The 14,021-nt window shown below is 38.5% G+C and overlaps 1 protein-coding gene across 4 annotated transcripts in view; it reads right to left on the bottom strand.

Annotated features, from left to right (window-relative positions):
- tp73 (tumor protein p73) overlaps nucleotides 1–14,021 on the bottom strand; it is a 124,616-nt gene that overhangs the window by 60,322 nt on the left and 50,273 nt on the right. For 3 of the 4 annotated variants that reach the window (XM_069918543.1, XM_069918540.1, XM_069918542.1), the window contains exon 3: nucleotides 12,579–12,717. In XM_069918543.1, coding sequence (XP_069774644.1) covers nucleotides 12,579–12,717 — 139 coding nt within the window. Of the gene's footprint in view, nucleotides 1–12,578; nucleotides 12,718–14,021 lie in introns of those variants that run through there. The other variant, XM_069918544.1, reaches the window with a different exon arrangement.

Genomic DNA, 14,021 nt, shown 5'->3' with positions numbered 1-14,021 from the left:
ATCTTATCCTTTCATATGCTGCATTAATCCTTTGAGGTTATTCAAGACAGGAAGGAAGATTAATGAAACTAGTGAAAATTATTACATTTTAGTTTTCTTTTTCTCCTTTAGAATTGGTGCATACTTCCACTAAGTTGTTTTTTAGAACACATTTGCAGTACTTGAGATTTTAATTCCCAATTACATAAAATAAACCTTCACACTATTTTTAGAAAATGCTTTTTGAAAAGCTATCTTTGAAATGGTTCACTATTTATTCTTCTGAACATAATGAAAAATTAATTTGAATATCAATGATTAAAAGCTGTATATTCAACTTCTAGATTCTATTACTTGGTTCACTCATACTATGATTTCCTACATTGAAGGATGTACTTGAGTATCAAGATTTCATTGATAAATTATAACATTGGACCCCATCCATTCATTTACTGGTTTTTGAAGGTAACTTGGAAATTACAGGAGATGGTTTAATAGGTTCTGACCTAAATTAAATTGAATGTGTGCATTGCTGAATTTGCAACTTTCAAAAGGAACAAAAAGTAGGTAAGAACAGTGACAAACAAAAATAGTCGTGGTCAAGCAGAGAAGATGGTTAAGGCAGTAATTAAATGATGGAAAAGCTACTGAGGAGTTAGACTTTTCAATCTAATGGGATCCCTAATGTCAATCCAGAAGATTCTACCAGCTCTGAATGAGATGAGCAGAAATAAGATTTCATGTACCTAAAGTTTACATTACACACGGAATCCAATAGGATTCTTTAGTGAAGGGCATAACAGCACTTCAAGGTACCTGAGATCTGGACCAGCATTATTACGTATGGAGACAAAATAGTCCAACATGGCAGCAAATAATAACATTAATCTCAGTCATGGACTTATCTAATTACCTGGCAACAAAGTTAAATGAAATTGAAAACAGCAGCAAACTATTTCTCTACAAATCAGCAACGTAGAGATCTCCGCATAAATATACATTAAAAAAAATTAATTTCTTAAGCGGTAAACCTATAGCCACCTACCGTGGTGCAGTGCTGGGCTGCGTCACTTATGTAAAGCATTTTAGTATTCCAGAATTGTGAGTGCAGCTGGGATTGTTCCCACGTCAGGTGTCATCAGAGAGAAAAGGGACTTTTTCTCTCTTCTTATACAAACATTATGCAGGGTCTACGTCAGACCTCACTTGTAGTTACTGACCAAAACTTGGGGACTATGAAAGGAGCAAACACATTCTAACGGCCTCTTTTGCTTTTCCATCTCTTCCTATCTCCCTTTTTCTCTGCCTCTCTCTAAATCCTCTCTCTTAACTGCATCTAACAACAAAAGTTGGACCTCCCCTCTATTCCTCATGACTATTCAATTAACCACAAGGCAGGCCCAGACTTGCCTAGCGATGTGTTAGACTATACCATTTCAGATATGTGGTGAGAGAGGGACTTCATTAATTAAAAAGGCAATAGTTCACCTGGAGTGCTTAGTAATGTTTCCCTTTTTAATGCATAATCCAAATTAATATCAGGTTCCCCAACTAATTTATGCATTTCTAAATTCAGCTCGTGTTTCTGGTCTATTTGGATATTGGAAAGATTAAACCCATTGTGTTCAGCCCCTGCATCAAGTACTATTTTCTAACCACAGATAAGAGCTGAGTTCTTGATCACATATCATCCAAATGAATTTGCCTGCTTCTAGTTTGTATTGGTGGCTTATGTATCCAGATCTGACAATTGCGAAAGTCTCCTGGCCCAGCCTCAACAAAACAAAATCCATCAAACTTTGCTACCTGAATACTAATTTGCACCAACTGCCAATCACTCATCATGCACGCATGTGCATGTGACTACAAACATTTTGGTTTAAGAAGTCTTGTCCTCTTGTTTAAATCCTTCAAGGCCTAACCCCTCTGTATATCTCTGCAAGCTTCCGACAATGCTCCAAGATTCCTGAACTTTCCCATTTTTGACCTGCTGGCCAGTTGTGCCTTCCGGTGCCCAGGTCATAAATTCTGAACTCCTTCACTGAACCACTGCCTCTCAAACCATGCTTTGGAAGTCTGTCCTATTGTCTTCCTCTTTGGCTCATGGTAAACTTGCATCTAATTATGTTCTTTCTGAAGTTTCTCATGACTTTGTTAATAGTATTAAATGAATGCAAATCATTGTTGTTGCAGAGAACGCCTCAGATTGCTACCATAACAAATTAAGGTTAATACACTTGATCTATTTTAAATAAGCAAAACATGAATGTCTGCAGACACTGTGGTGGAACATGGTACTGCGGGCATGTCCTCACTGGGCTGGGCAGGCTGGGCCGCCTTCTGTACCTGTATCCTCTCCCCATAAGTTCCCCTTATAAAGGCTGCAAGCCCTGGTCTCCACCCCCATACCTGCCTTGGACATGAGCCAGCAGCAAGTAGAGGCATGCCTGGGTTTTCTGATTAATAAAGCCTTTGACTGTGGATGGTCATTGATCACGCTACAATTTATTAATCAGAATTTTAAAGTGCCATGGACAAGGCAATCTGACTGGAGAAGCTGGAGATTGATCCAAAGGAACCAGAGGCCTCCGTAAAGTTTGATATGTGGCTACACTGTTTGAAGGCCTACCTGAGGCGCCACAAAAATCACAGTTGATAGTGATCGATATGACCTGCTTTTCGCAGCGGTGTGCCACTGAGCATACCAAATAATTTGCAACTGCGCTGGATATGAAGTGGTAATGGCTCTGCTCCGATAGCAATAAGGAGCCTCAATGAACGCAATGTACACGCGCTTCCAGCTGGGCTCCTGATGCCAGGGCCCGGGTGAGTCGGTCAACGATTTCATGAGGATCATGTGGGAGCTGGGGCAAGCCTGCGGGTGTGGGGACATGACTGAAATAATCTACCAGGAGGACCCCATCCACAATGGGATAGTCGCTAGATTCTATTCCCATCACATAAGGGAACTACTCCTGGAGAAAGACCATCGATCCCTCCAGGAAGTGGTGCAGATGGCTCGAGTGATGGAGACTCCCCAAAAGAACGCGGAGGCCTACTCAGTGGACCATGCAGCTGCCAGGTGGGGAGAACAAGTGAAGCCATCTTGGGACTCGGGGCCCCTGATTGCTACTGCCACCACCGAGCACGCGAGGTGCAACTACTGTGGCCAAAGCAAACTCCCGATAAAGTACTGCTGGCCCATAGTGCAACTTGCTTGAACTGACGGGGAAAGGACACTATGCCAGTGTACATTGCTCTAAGCCCCACTCTAGAAGAACTGCGAGTGGACTGCGACCTGCACCGACACCTTGGGCCAACCCACTGCCACCATCATTTCCGGTGGCTGAGAACCGAACTTCTGAAACAGGGGCGCAATGACATGTAGTTACATCACATCCAGCTTCACTTCTGAACTCCACCACATGTGATTGATCTCATTAATTTGGTTAAAATAAATATTTTACCAAAATTTTTATATTTATTCCAATCACTACCGATATTTATTTCTAAGTACTTTTTTGATGCTTTAGACAATCGTTATGTCATATATATGGCAAAAACAGAAACCTAGATGGAATAAAAAATATCTCCAGAATACAAGAAATAATGGGGGCTGGCACTACCCAATTTTAGATTTTACTACTGGGCTATGAACAGCAAAAAACAAGTTCTTGTTGTTGCAATGTGAAAAGACAGATGACTGCCCTAACTGGATTGAGATGGAATTGAAATCCCTTAAAAACACTTCTTTATGGGCAGTGTTGTGTTCACCTATACCTCTCTCTATACGAAAACTGACAAAGAATTTACTAATGATACATAGACTGAAGATTTGGAGTCAAGTTAGAAATATTTTGGAATTAAGGGATTTATAAGGCAAGTCCTATCCTATCTAATCATTTATTTCAACTTGCTATTTTAGTCGCAGGTTTTCAAGAATGGAATCATTCAGAAATTAAAAGTTTTAAGGATCTTTTTATGTAATAAAATTTAGTATCTCTACAATAATTGATGATCAAATTTAATCTATTGAATAGACATTTTTTCAGGTATTATCAAATTCGACATTTTGTTCGTTCCAAGCTTTCAACATTTCAAAGTCCTCCAGAACCAAATTTTATTGATGAACATTTTGAAATACAATTCACACATAAATGTATATTACCTGCCCTATATAATAAATTATTGAATATGAAAACAAGTTCACTAATTGGGATAAAAGTGAATGGGAGAATGATCTTAATATCTCTTTTTCAGATGAAGATTGGATGTTAATTTTGGGCTTGATCTGCAACTCATCATTGTGCACTAGGGCACAATCTGATTCAGTTCAAAGTAGCGCATCGAATACATTCCCAAGTTAAACTTGCAATAATTTATCCAGATATCAACTCACTCTGTGATAAATGTATAATTTGTGGTACATATGTTTTGGTCATACCCTAAATTGCAAAAATATTGGACTGATATTTTTAGAACTTTTTCAACCATTTTTTGTGATGAATTTGGATCCATGTCCAGTAATTGGAATGTTTGGCTTTTCCAGGGACATAAACATAAAATTATCCTCTAATCAAAGACAGATTTTACCATTCTCCGCTTTACTAGCAAGAAGAGCAACATTGTTAAAATGGAAAGAGGAGTTTCTACCTACTCACAGACAATGACTATTAGACATTACACCCTTCTTAAATTTGCAGAAAATTAGGCATTATATCACAAAAATCAAGATTTCCTTTAATAGGACTGAGGGTCCATTCATGGTTTACTTTTACAATGGACTAATTAGGTGCAATAATGGTTATTACTGGGCATGCTTTGTTCAGATCTTCCAAGGTTGTTGCTTGATGTTATTTCAACTTACAATATGAATTACAACCTTGGTTGGCATTGTTAGATTTTTTTCTTTTTTTCTCTTTCTTTACTCCTTATACAACTGTAATATATGCTATTATCTTAAATGCGTAATAATTTCAATGCAATGTATTTATTTTATATTTGTTTTCTTTTCTGACAAAACTTAATAAAATAATTTTAAAATAAAAACAATAAATGCTGGAAATACTCAAGAAGTCAAGCAGCACCTGTTTGTCTTTCCATAGATATAGTCTGATCTTGAGTGTGGAACGAGCTGCCAGCTGAACTGGTGAATGTAGGCTCAGTTTTTACACTTAATAAAAATTTGAACAGTTACATGGATGGGAGGATTATGGAGGGATATGGACTGTGTGCAGGTCAGTGGGATTTGGCATAATAATAGTTTGACACAGACTAGAAGGGCTGAATGGCCTGTTTTGTGATGTAATGTTCTTTGGTTCTATTTGCTGTTTTTATTTTGTATTTTGTATTTATTGTGAACATCAAACATTATTAAACTGAGCACTGGCACACCTCAGGGCTGTGTGCTCAGCCCACTCCTGTTCACGCTACTGACCCACGACTCTATTCACCAGATCCAGCTTCAAAAGTATCACCAGGTTTGTAGTCGGCCTCATCAGCAACAACAATGAATCGCACTACAGGGAAGAAGTGGAAAATCTCGTGAAATGGTGTGAGAGTAACAACCTGAGTCTCAACATGGACAAGATGAAGGAGATGATCATGGAATTCAGGAGGACCAGGAACAACCACCCTGTGCAACTCCATAGTAGAGTTGAGAGCACCAAGTTCTTTGGAGTTCATTTAACTAGTGACCCATCACGGGCACTCAACATCTCACTTGTCAGAAAGGTGCAAAATTTACTGCACTTCCTGAGAAGACTGAAGAAGGCAAGGCTACCATTATGTTAACCTTCTATAGGAGCTCTGTTGAAAGTGTCCTGACTGGCTGCATCACATTGTGGTATGGTTGCTGCAGAGAAATGGATCAGAGGTCAATCCACAGGACCATAAGAATGGCACAAAGGATCAATGGAGTCTCCCTCTCCTCTTTCAACATGATCTACCAGGATCGTTGTCTGAAGAGGATGAGCAAATTAATTGAGATTCCCTTCCAGTCTGCACACAACTTCTTTCAGCTGCTCCCATCAGATACAGGAGTATCAGGGGTAGCATCACCAAGCTGGGTAACAACTTCTTCCCATGGATAATGAGATTGGTGAATGAACCAAAGGAACTGATCACACTAACCATTTGAAACTCTCATCTTCATGAAGCAATATTTATTTATTTGTAAAGATGAATACTTATTCTGCATATGTACTGCTTGTCTGTATGTGTCTTATGTTTGCTTGTGTGTCTGTGTGTTTTGTACTGAGGACCAGAGAATGCTGTTTCATTAGGTTGTATTTGTGCAATCAAATGATGATAAACTTGATTTGACTCTCTAGTGTCTTTAATTTTTTTGATATTTCACATCACACTGCACCTGTAAAGTGAACAAATATGCTGAAGAGGGTCTTCATTCTGACTGAACAAACTACAAATAATTTTATAAAGTCTGTATCCACACATACCAATTTTTAGGCTTTGTAAGTGATCATTCTTGAACCCTAATGCATCTTGGAATCAATTGCTCAAGTATAAACCAGAAATTTCAGCTCTGAAATTTTCCTCAGTGGCAGCTATAGTCCCGTGGGGTTAGGAGGGCCTACACCTGATTGCTAAGGCACATTATAATGTTAAATTATACTGGAATTTCCACTCGGACAGTATTGCTTAAACTTTAATTGTACATTTCAGATCCACAATGCCCAATGGCTACTTTCTTTTGCAGCAAACTGTAAGAGACCATGGTGAAAAAAATCTCATTCATTCACAAATTCATTCCCAGATGATGTTATTGATATTTTGTAACAAAAATAAAATACAGGGGTAGAAATTATCAGAAAAATTAATTTGCATTTAAATGATGCCTTTGACCACCATAGGACATGCCATCTCAATATTTCTGATTTGGAGTCATGACTGTGATGGAAAAGATACAGCCTGTGGATTTGTTTACAGCGTGATCTCATAATCAGTAACATAATCTCATTTTTATATGCCTAGTTTGTGAAAACAATATTCTAAGATGAGTTAACCAGTCCACTGCTTGAGAAAAGAGAGTTTATCTTAGTTATGTCGCGGCTCTCTGTTCACAAGGAACAGAGTGTTACATGTAATGCACAGGTTAATCAGGGCTACTGCAGTCATATCCTGCATTTGTCCATGAGGTCACCATGGCATGTCCTGTTCAGAGCTTTCCATGTTTTTCACAGAAGGTCATTAACAGGCAGCTTCAGAGCTGGTCTGGAAATTAGATGTTTTCAAGGAAAGCATGTAATGAGGTGGAAGAATTATGGATTGTTTGTGATGCCATGAACATCTCAATATGTAGGTGTGTTGTGGCAAATGATGGCGGCAGCATTATTGGTCAATCTCAAAGCTGTGATGCTTTGAGATTCAATGTATGAAGTTTAATCCAGATGCTCCAGTTTCTTCCCACATCCCAAAGATGTATTGGTACCATTCAAATTCATGGGGTGTAAAATGCCCCTTGTGTAGGTGGGTGGCAGAACAAAGACTGTGGGAATGGAAATTGATGGGTACGTGTGAGAGAAGAGTTAGAGGGAAAGTGGAGGAAAAGGTCTGCTGGGAATGCTCTGAGAGCTGATGTGAACTCAATGACATGAATGTCTTCCTTCTATGTCAGAAGAAGATACAAATTTGACTGCTGTGGGTGCAATAATAAAATTCATATCTTCTTCTGACATAGAAGAGACATAAATATTTTGACAAGATAATATTCTTTGAACATATGCGACAGTTTCCCCCCATAATTGAAGAAGGTGTTAATGTTGTAAGTGGAGCCCCTTGAATGATACAAGTTTGCTCATTCTCATTCCATGGTAGGTTAACTTTTGCATTAACTTTCTTTTGCAACGGAATGATTGGGATTAGCAACCGAAGTGTGTCAACTGCAATCTAAACAGTAAAGTTTTGTTTTATGATTTGATGCATATCCTGTCTAACCAGTCTTTCAACTACAATGCATGATGGGCTCCGATATGCCCTTTGTTATTTCATTAGTGAAAGTTTCCATCATTAGTTCTGTACCCTCTCCAGTCCACATGCAGATTTGTGTTGGAGCTAGCTCTTTTGTAATGTAACCCCATGCATTCTGGTTTGCTGTGTCTTATTTGTGACATGGCCCAGCACGATAGTGCTCGTAATGAACTCCTTTCAAAGTCAGTGTCACAAAAGTACAGCCAAAAATATGAAGTTTTCCTCAAGTATTTGCCTTGTTTGGAAAAAATTAATTACAAGAGCCTCAACATGCTCAATTGCGACCACCAATTCTGGTGAGAGATGATGATGACGAGAAATAAAAAAGGATTGTAATGACACTGGAACTAATGGTGAAAAATAAATTCTGCTTTTGATTCCCAACTTTTGGCACTTCTGGAAATCACTCATTACATTTGAGTGACAACTTACCCTGAAGCCTAAAACTGCATTTTTTGGGCAAGTCTTTGATCTAAATATTTTGTTTTCCTCTGGTAACCTACAAACACAAAGCAAATAGGTATCAGCTCCTAATGAGATGCCGAAGATATACTGCCCAGGACATCATGGGTAAAATCTTCCCCACCATCAAGAACATCTATAGGGAACGCTGCTGTCAGAGAGCAGCAGCAATCATCAAGGATTCACATTACCCATCACACACTCTACCATCAGGAAAGAGGTTTAGGTGCAACAAGACTCACACCACCTGGTTCAGGAACAGCTGCTACCCCTCCATCATCAGATGCCTCAACAACTAACTCAATCAGGGACTTATTTAAGCACTCTTACTTTTGCACTTTTATTGATTTTTTTTCCTCTATATTGCATAGTCAGTTTATTTACATTTCTTTATTTGTTTGCATGTGCATGTTAAGTTAGTATTTTTTTGCACTGCAAATAAGTGGAAAAAAGAACGTCAGAGTTGTATTTTATGTACTCTGGCAATAAATCTGGATCTGAACTTGATGTGCAAGAGTGGGTCCAATCTGAATACTTACAGAGAGGCCATGACATGCTTTCTGTTTAAAAAAATGCTCTAGGTACTTCATTGAAAAGAAATGGACACCAAGTAGCAGTGGAAGAATTAGAGAGCTAATTATCTACGTTGAAAGGTGGTCAAAGTATGTAGGATAACGAATACAGTGCAAGGAAGTTATAAGAAAAGGGCAGCTCTAAACCAAGAAGGGATTGGTGGATGATGATGAAGATTCAGGATTTAATGTACATTAGTACAATAGGAAGAAGAGTTGACAGAATCTTAATGTGAATAAAGCAAAGTATGAAAGTATAATGCATGACTTGACTATTGTAGATTGGCGTAGTGGGGCGGCACGGTTAGCGCAACATTATTACAATGCCAGCAACCCGGGTTCAAATCTGGTGCTGTCTGTAAGAAGGTTATACATTCTCCCTGTGTCTGTATGGATTTCCTCCAGATGCTCCAGTTTTATCCCACCTTTCAAAATGTACCAGGGTAGTAGGTCAATTGGGTGCAATTGGGTGGATGAGCTCATAGGCTGGAAGGACTTGTTACCATGCTATGTCTAAATTAAAAAATTTAAATTTAAAAAATTCTACTCTTCTATTCAAATTGTCTTATAATCTTCCTATTTCCTTTATGTAGCTACTCCCTAACTTGAATATTTGTGCCAGTGAAGTTGTGTCTCTTTGTACACCAACATATTTAAAATAATACACTGTCTTTCTACTATATTTTCTATCAAAGGGGATAGCTTCATATTTTTCTATATTATATTCCATCTGCCATATTTCTCCAATAAACTTACCCTTACTAAGTCAGAAATGAACAAAAATGGTGTGCAGGAGAGGATCGCAGAAACAGTTTTGGTGGGAGCACATGTGGGAAGAGCAACCAGAGCAGTGACTCAGTGAGTGGATTTGCTCTGAAACACCATCTTTGCTTGGCTTGGTTGAAACGACTTGGAGTGGAGCGGTGGGGAGAGAACGCATATGAAAATGCTCCATTCCCACCTGGCAGAAGATTCTGGAAGCTCCTCCGCAGCCAGCAAAACTGTCCCACACTCGTATCCCAAATGATTATACATATGTCCATAAATCAGGATGCTCATGACCATGGGAGGTCCTGTATATTTCAATTTTTAAAAGTTTTGAAGGGTGGGAGGAAACCCACACAGACATGGCTCATTACAGACAGCACTGGATTCAAACCTGGATCGCAGGTGCTGTAACAGTATTGCAATAGGTACGATCGCTGGTGCTGTAACAGTATTGCAATAGGTACTATGCTAATTGTGAAATTTCTTGTTCCAATTACACAGCGGTCTTGGGAAACTACATTTGGAATATTGTGCACTGGTCTAGTTTCCTAAACTAAGGAGTGATATATTTACAATTAAAGGGATACAACCAAGGAACACTATATTTTTTTATGGGATTGGAAGTTTGACCAATATTGAGAATTTTTAAACATAAATAAATTTAGACATACAGCACGGTAACAGGCCCTTTTGGCCCTCAAGCCCATGCCTCCCAATTACACCCAATTGACCTATGGTGGGAGGAAAATGGAGCCCCCTGTAAAATCCACGCAGACATAGGGAGAATATACAAATTCCTTATAAACAGTGAGAGATTTGAACCTGATTCTGATCGCTGGCGCTGTAATAGCGTTGCATTAACTGCTCCGCTAACCATGCCATCTGTAAAAGGAATAATGGGAAATAGGGCTACTACAGAAAAGTGGCAAGGCCATTTGTTTTTGAGAATATGAATGAAGTGCCTTACTACTTCAAATAATAGTCGAGTATCACACATTTGGGGATATTGCAAGCATCAGAACAACTTATTGATTGCTGAGCATGCAAAGGGGCCCAAAGGCTATTTTTGTTCACCATTTTCTTATGTCATCCAGCTCTCTAGACCACGAGATACATGTTCACATCAAGTTATAAATAACACAAGCGATGCATTACACCAGTTTTACCATGGTCTTTAAGTGGAAAAGCTTACTTTGCCATTACTGATTTCTTCTTGATTGCCCTTGAGCTGTTTAATGCCGTCTGTTAGATCAAATGTTTTCATACACAGTTTCTAAAAATTTTCAATCAAATAAAGCAGCTGTCTTCATTTGATCATGAATTTAATTATCTTTAAACTGCACAGAACTTAACCAGAAAGAAAAAAAAGTACACATGACCTTTTAAGGCCAAATTCTTCTGCATTTTCTGTAACATTCTATAATTTAACCTTTTTAAAATGTGCTTGTCTAGTGGCTCTGGACAAAAGTAATTTAACCTCTTTATTCAGTGATAATAGAGCCCATTCAATATTTGGCTGCCTTAGCTTGCACTGCAGATGGTATAACTGATCTCTTATCTGTCAGCTTGGATTGGTACATAATTTATGCATCAAAGATGCTTTGCTTCTAACTTATTCTTCATGCTACCATCCCTTGGACACACAGAGTTTCTGTCCTTTAAAACAGTTTGTAGTGGGAACAAAACAATTGTGGAGGGAAAAATTCACATTGAGGAGAGAATCAGTTTGTGGAATAGAGCAATGGTGTTACAGCGCCAGTGATCAGGACCGGGGTTTGAATCCCTTCCTGTGTGTAGGTTCTCCCCATGTCTAAGCTGGTTTCCTCCAGGTGCTCTGGTTTCCTCCCACCATTCCAAAATGCATCTGGGGTTATAGGTCAATTGGATGTAATTCAGCAGGAAGAACTCGTAGGCTGAAAGGGCCTGTTATTGCGTTGTTTGTCTGTATGAATGTATATATGTTTACCCAGAATTTATGTGGCTCTAGGATCTTGCATAAAGTGATTGATGGTCAAAGGTCATGGGCGTTAGAGGTGATATTTGCTTGGAAGATTGGCAACAAGGGATTGAAGTATCTTTGGTCATGATCGAGAAAGAATATAACAGTGGTTGTGAAATAGGACAGATAGTTACGAGACAGATAGCAATAATTAGTCAAGGGCTTCATCATCAGGAGCAAGATTGGTATGTATGAGGACATTGGTCATTGGTTGATAGGTGTTGGGTAGGTCCTGAAGTGTCACAAACTTGGTGGTGATGTGAAGTGTCATCATGAAGTTTGCTCCAAGGGATGGGTGGATGGCTCCAAAAGTGGATTCTCAGTGCTACTCAAACATGGTTAGCTGGGCTCTTTAAGTTAAGCAAAAGCACGCATCTTTGGCCCAGTAAAAGCAAGCTTTTGTGAGCTGCCATGCAAGCACAATTAAAAATGGCAGAAGTTGCATTCAGGTGTACATTGCAGGCGAGTGTGCACAGCTGGTGACCAGAGCCAAAATTGTGGAATTTGTGCAACTTGCATTAAGTATTTATTTTCTGTTGTAATTTGTGTTTAATTGAAATTGAAATGTACAAAAAAATGTTCCTATACATTACTCATACTTCAAAATAATTTGTCAATTCATTTATCTGAACCTAATGTTGTTTATTCTTTTCAAGATTTTAAGTCCTTAATTATGAATATCAAGTCTTTACACAGAGGAAATTTCACAGGATTGATTTTCAATAGCTTGTGAGCCAAAATTTCTTGACCATTACTCCATTACCAGTCAACAAAAATTATACAAAAGACAGCAGCTTGACCAAACTCACCATCACAGATTCATTCATGTCCCTCATTTGAAATACGTCCATGCAAACCTCAGTTCGGTTCTGTGACAAGTTTGGCACAGCCTCATTATTGCTGGAGAGGTTGGTTTGAGGGATATCAAAGTATGTACTGTCCGGTTCTCTGAAACAAATAAATTTCATACCTCACCAAATGAATTTCAATGAAATCAATCCCAATTTCTGTTACATTAAACCTATTCTTCATGATTTAGTGAGAAAAATGCAAAGAGTTAGTTTAATTGAAAGAATGAAAGAGATTTTTGTAACACAAATATTTTAAAATTTATTTTATGTTCATCAGTTGGTGAATTGTGAATGCTTGGATATCCATCCCTTTTACTTTCAGACATTTGGTGTTAACATCAAGGACTGTTATATACGTAAACCAAAATTGCACTGTTGCAATGTATTGTAGCCTCAATCTGCGAGTGCTAGCACTTCATTCCAGTGGCAGTTCTTATTTTCTACAACTGGCTGCAGTTTCCCTGAATGAAATTTCCATTTAATTTGGTAATATAACTTGTTTCCTACTGCATCGACCTACTGACCACAAGCAAGGGATACTGAAATTTCATTAGTCTGTGAGGAATTATAAATACAATTTGTGTGGGGAGTAAAATTATATTAATAAAGGATACTGGTGCAGATGGTATTTTAGCTTACCATTCCATGGATAGTTAACATGCTGGGATAAAATAAATGAGAAGAGATGATTTTTAAATCAAATGTCGTAGAGAACCTACTCGATTATGATATGAGTAATGTGACCAAGAATACATTTCTACCCAGTACATTTTACTTTTGATAAATTATGTACCATGCATCCCTTTTAAAAACAGATTATTTTTAGAATAAGGCTGGCAATCTGACTCCATCTTATCCCTCTGGCCTTGTTCTGATTTCAGACAATTTCTTGGACTGTCACTGGTTTCCTGACTCAAAGCCAAGATTCCTAACACAAAGTTTGGAACCCCAATAATTCACGGTGTATCTCAATGGCGTAGCAGATAGAGTTGCCTCCTCATAGTAACCTGAGTTAAATCCCCACCTGTCTATATAGAGTTTTCGTGTTTTCCCTGTGACCACGTGGGCCTCCCTTGTGTACTCCACTTTCTACCAACATCACAAAGATGTGCTGGTTGATTAAATGGCCACTCTATTATAGATGTTTGTGGGTGGCAGGAGAATTAGAGAGAGTTGATGAACATGCAAGAAAGAAACAGTTATAGGGAAGGGGAATTGAGAGGATTGCCTGAGAATTGGCAGAGCTTGATGGCCTTATTCTCTTCAATAAGAATTTATGAAGTGCTGGTCTATTTGCAAGCATTTCCCTTGAAAGAATTGCTGATTAAAATACCACAAAGCTGATGGAGACACAATGAGTGCTTGGAACTTCAGCAAAATTGTGAAGCCTATTATTACCTT

This window comes from Narcine bancroftii, chromosome 2, assembly GCF_036971445.1.
Source record: "Narcine bancroftii isolate sNarBan1 chromosome 2, sNarBan1.hap1, whole genome shotgun sequence".
Lineage (NCBI taxonomy): Eukaryota > Metazoa > Chordata > Chondrichthyes > Torpediniformes > Narcinidae > Narcine > Narcine bancroftii.
The sequence above is the reverse complement of the archived record's forward strand: the minus strand, read 5'-3'. Positions and strand labels throughout refer to the sequence as shown.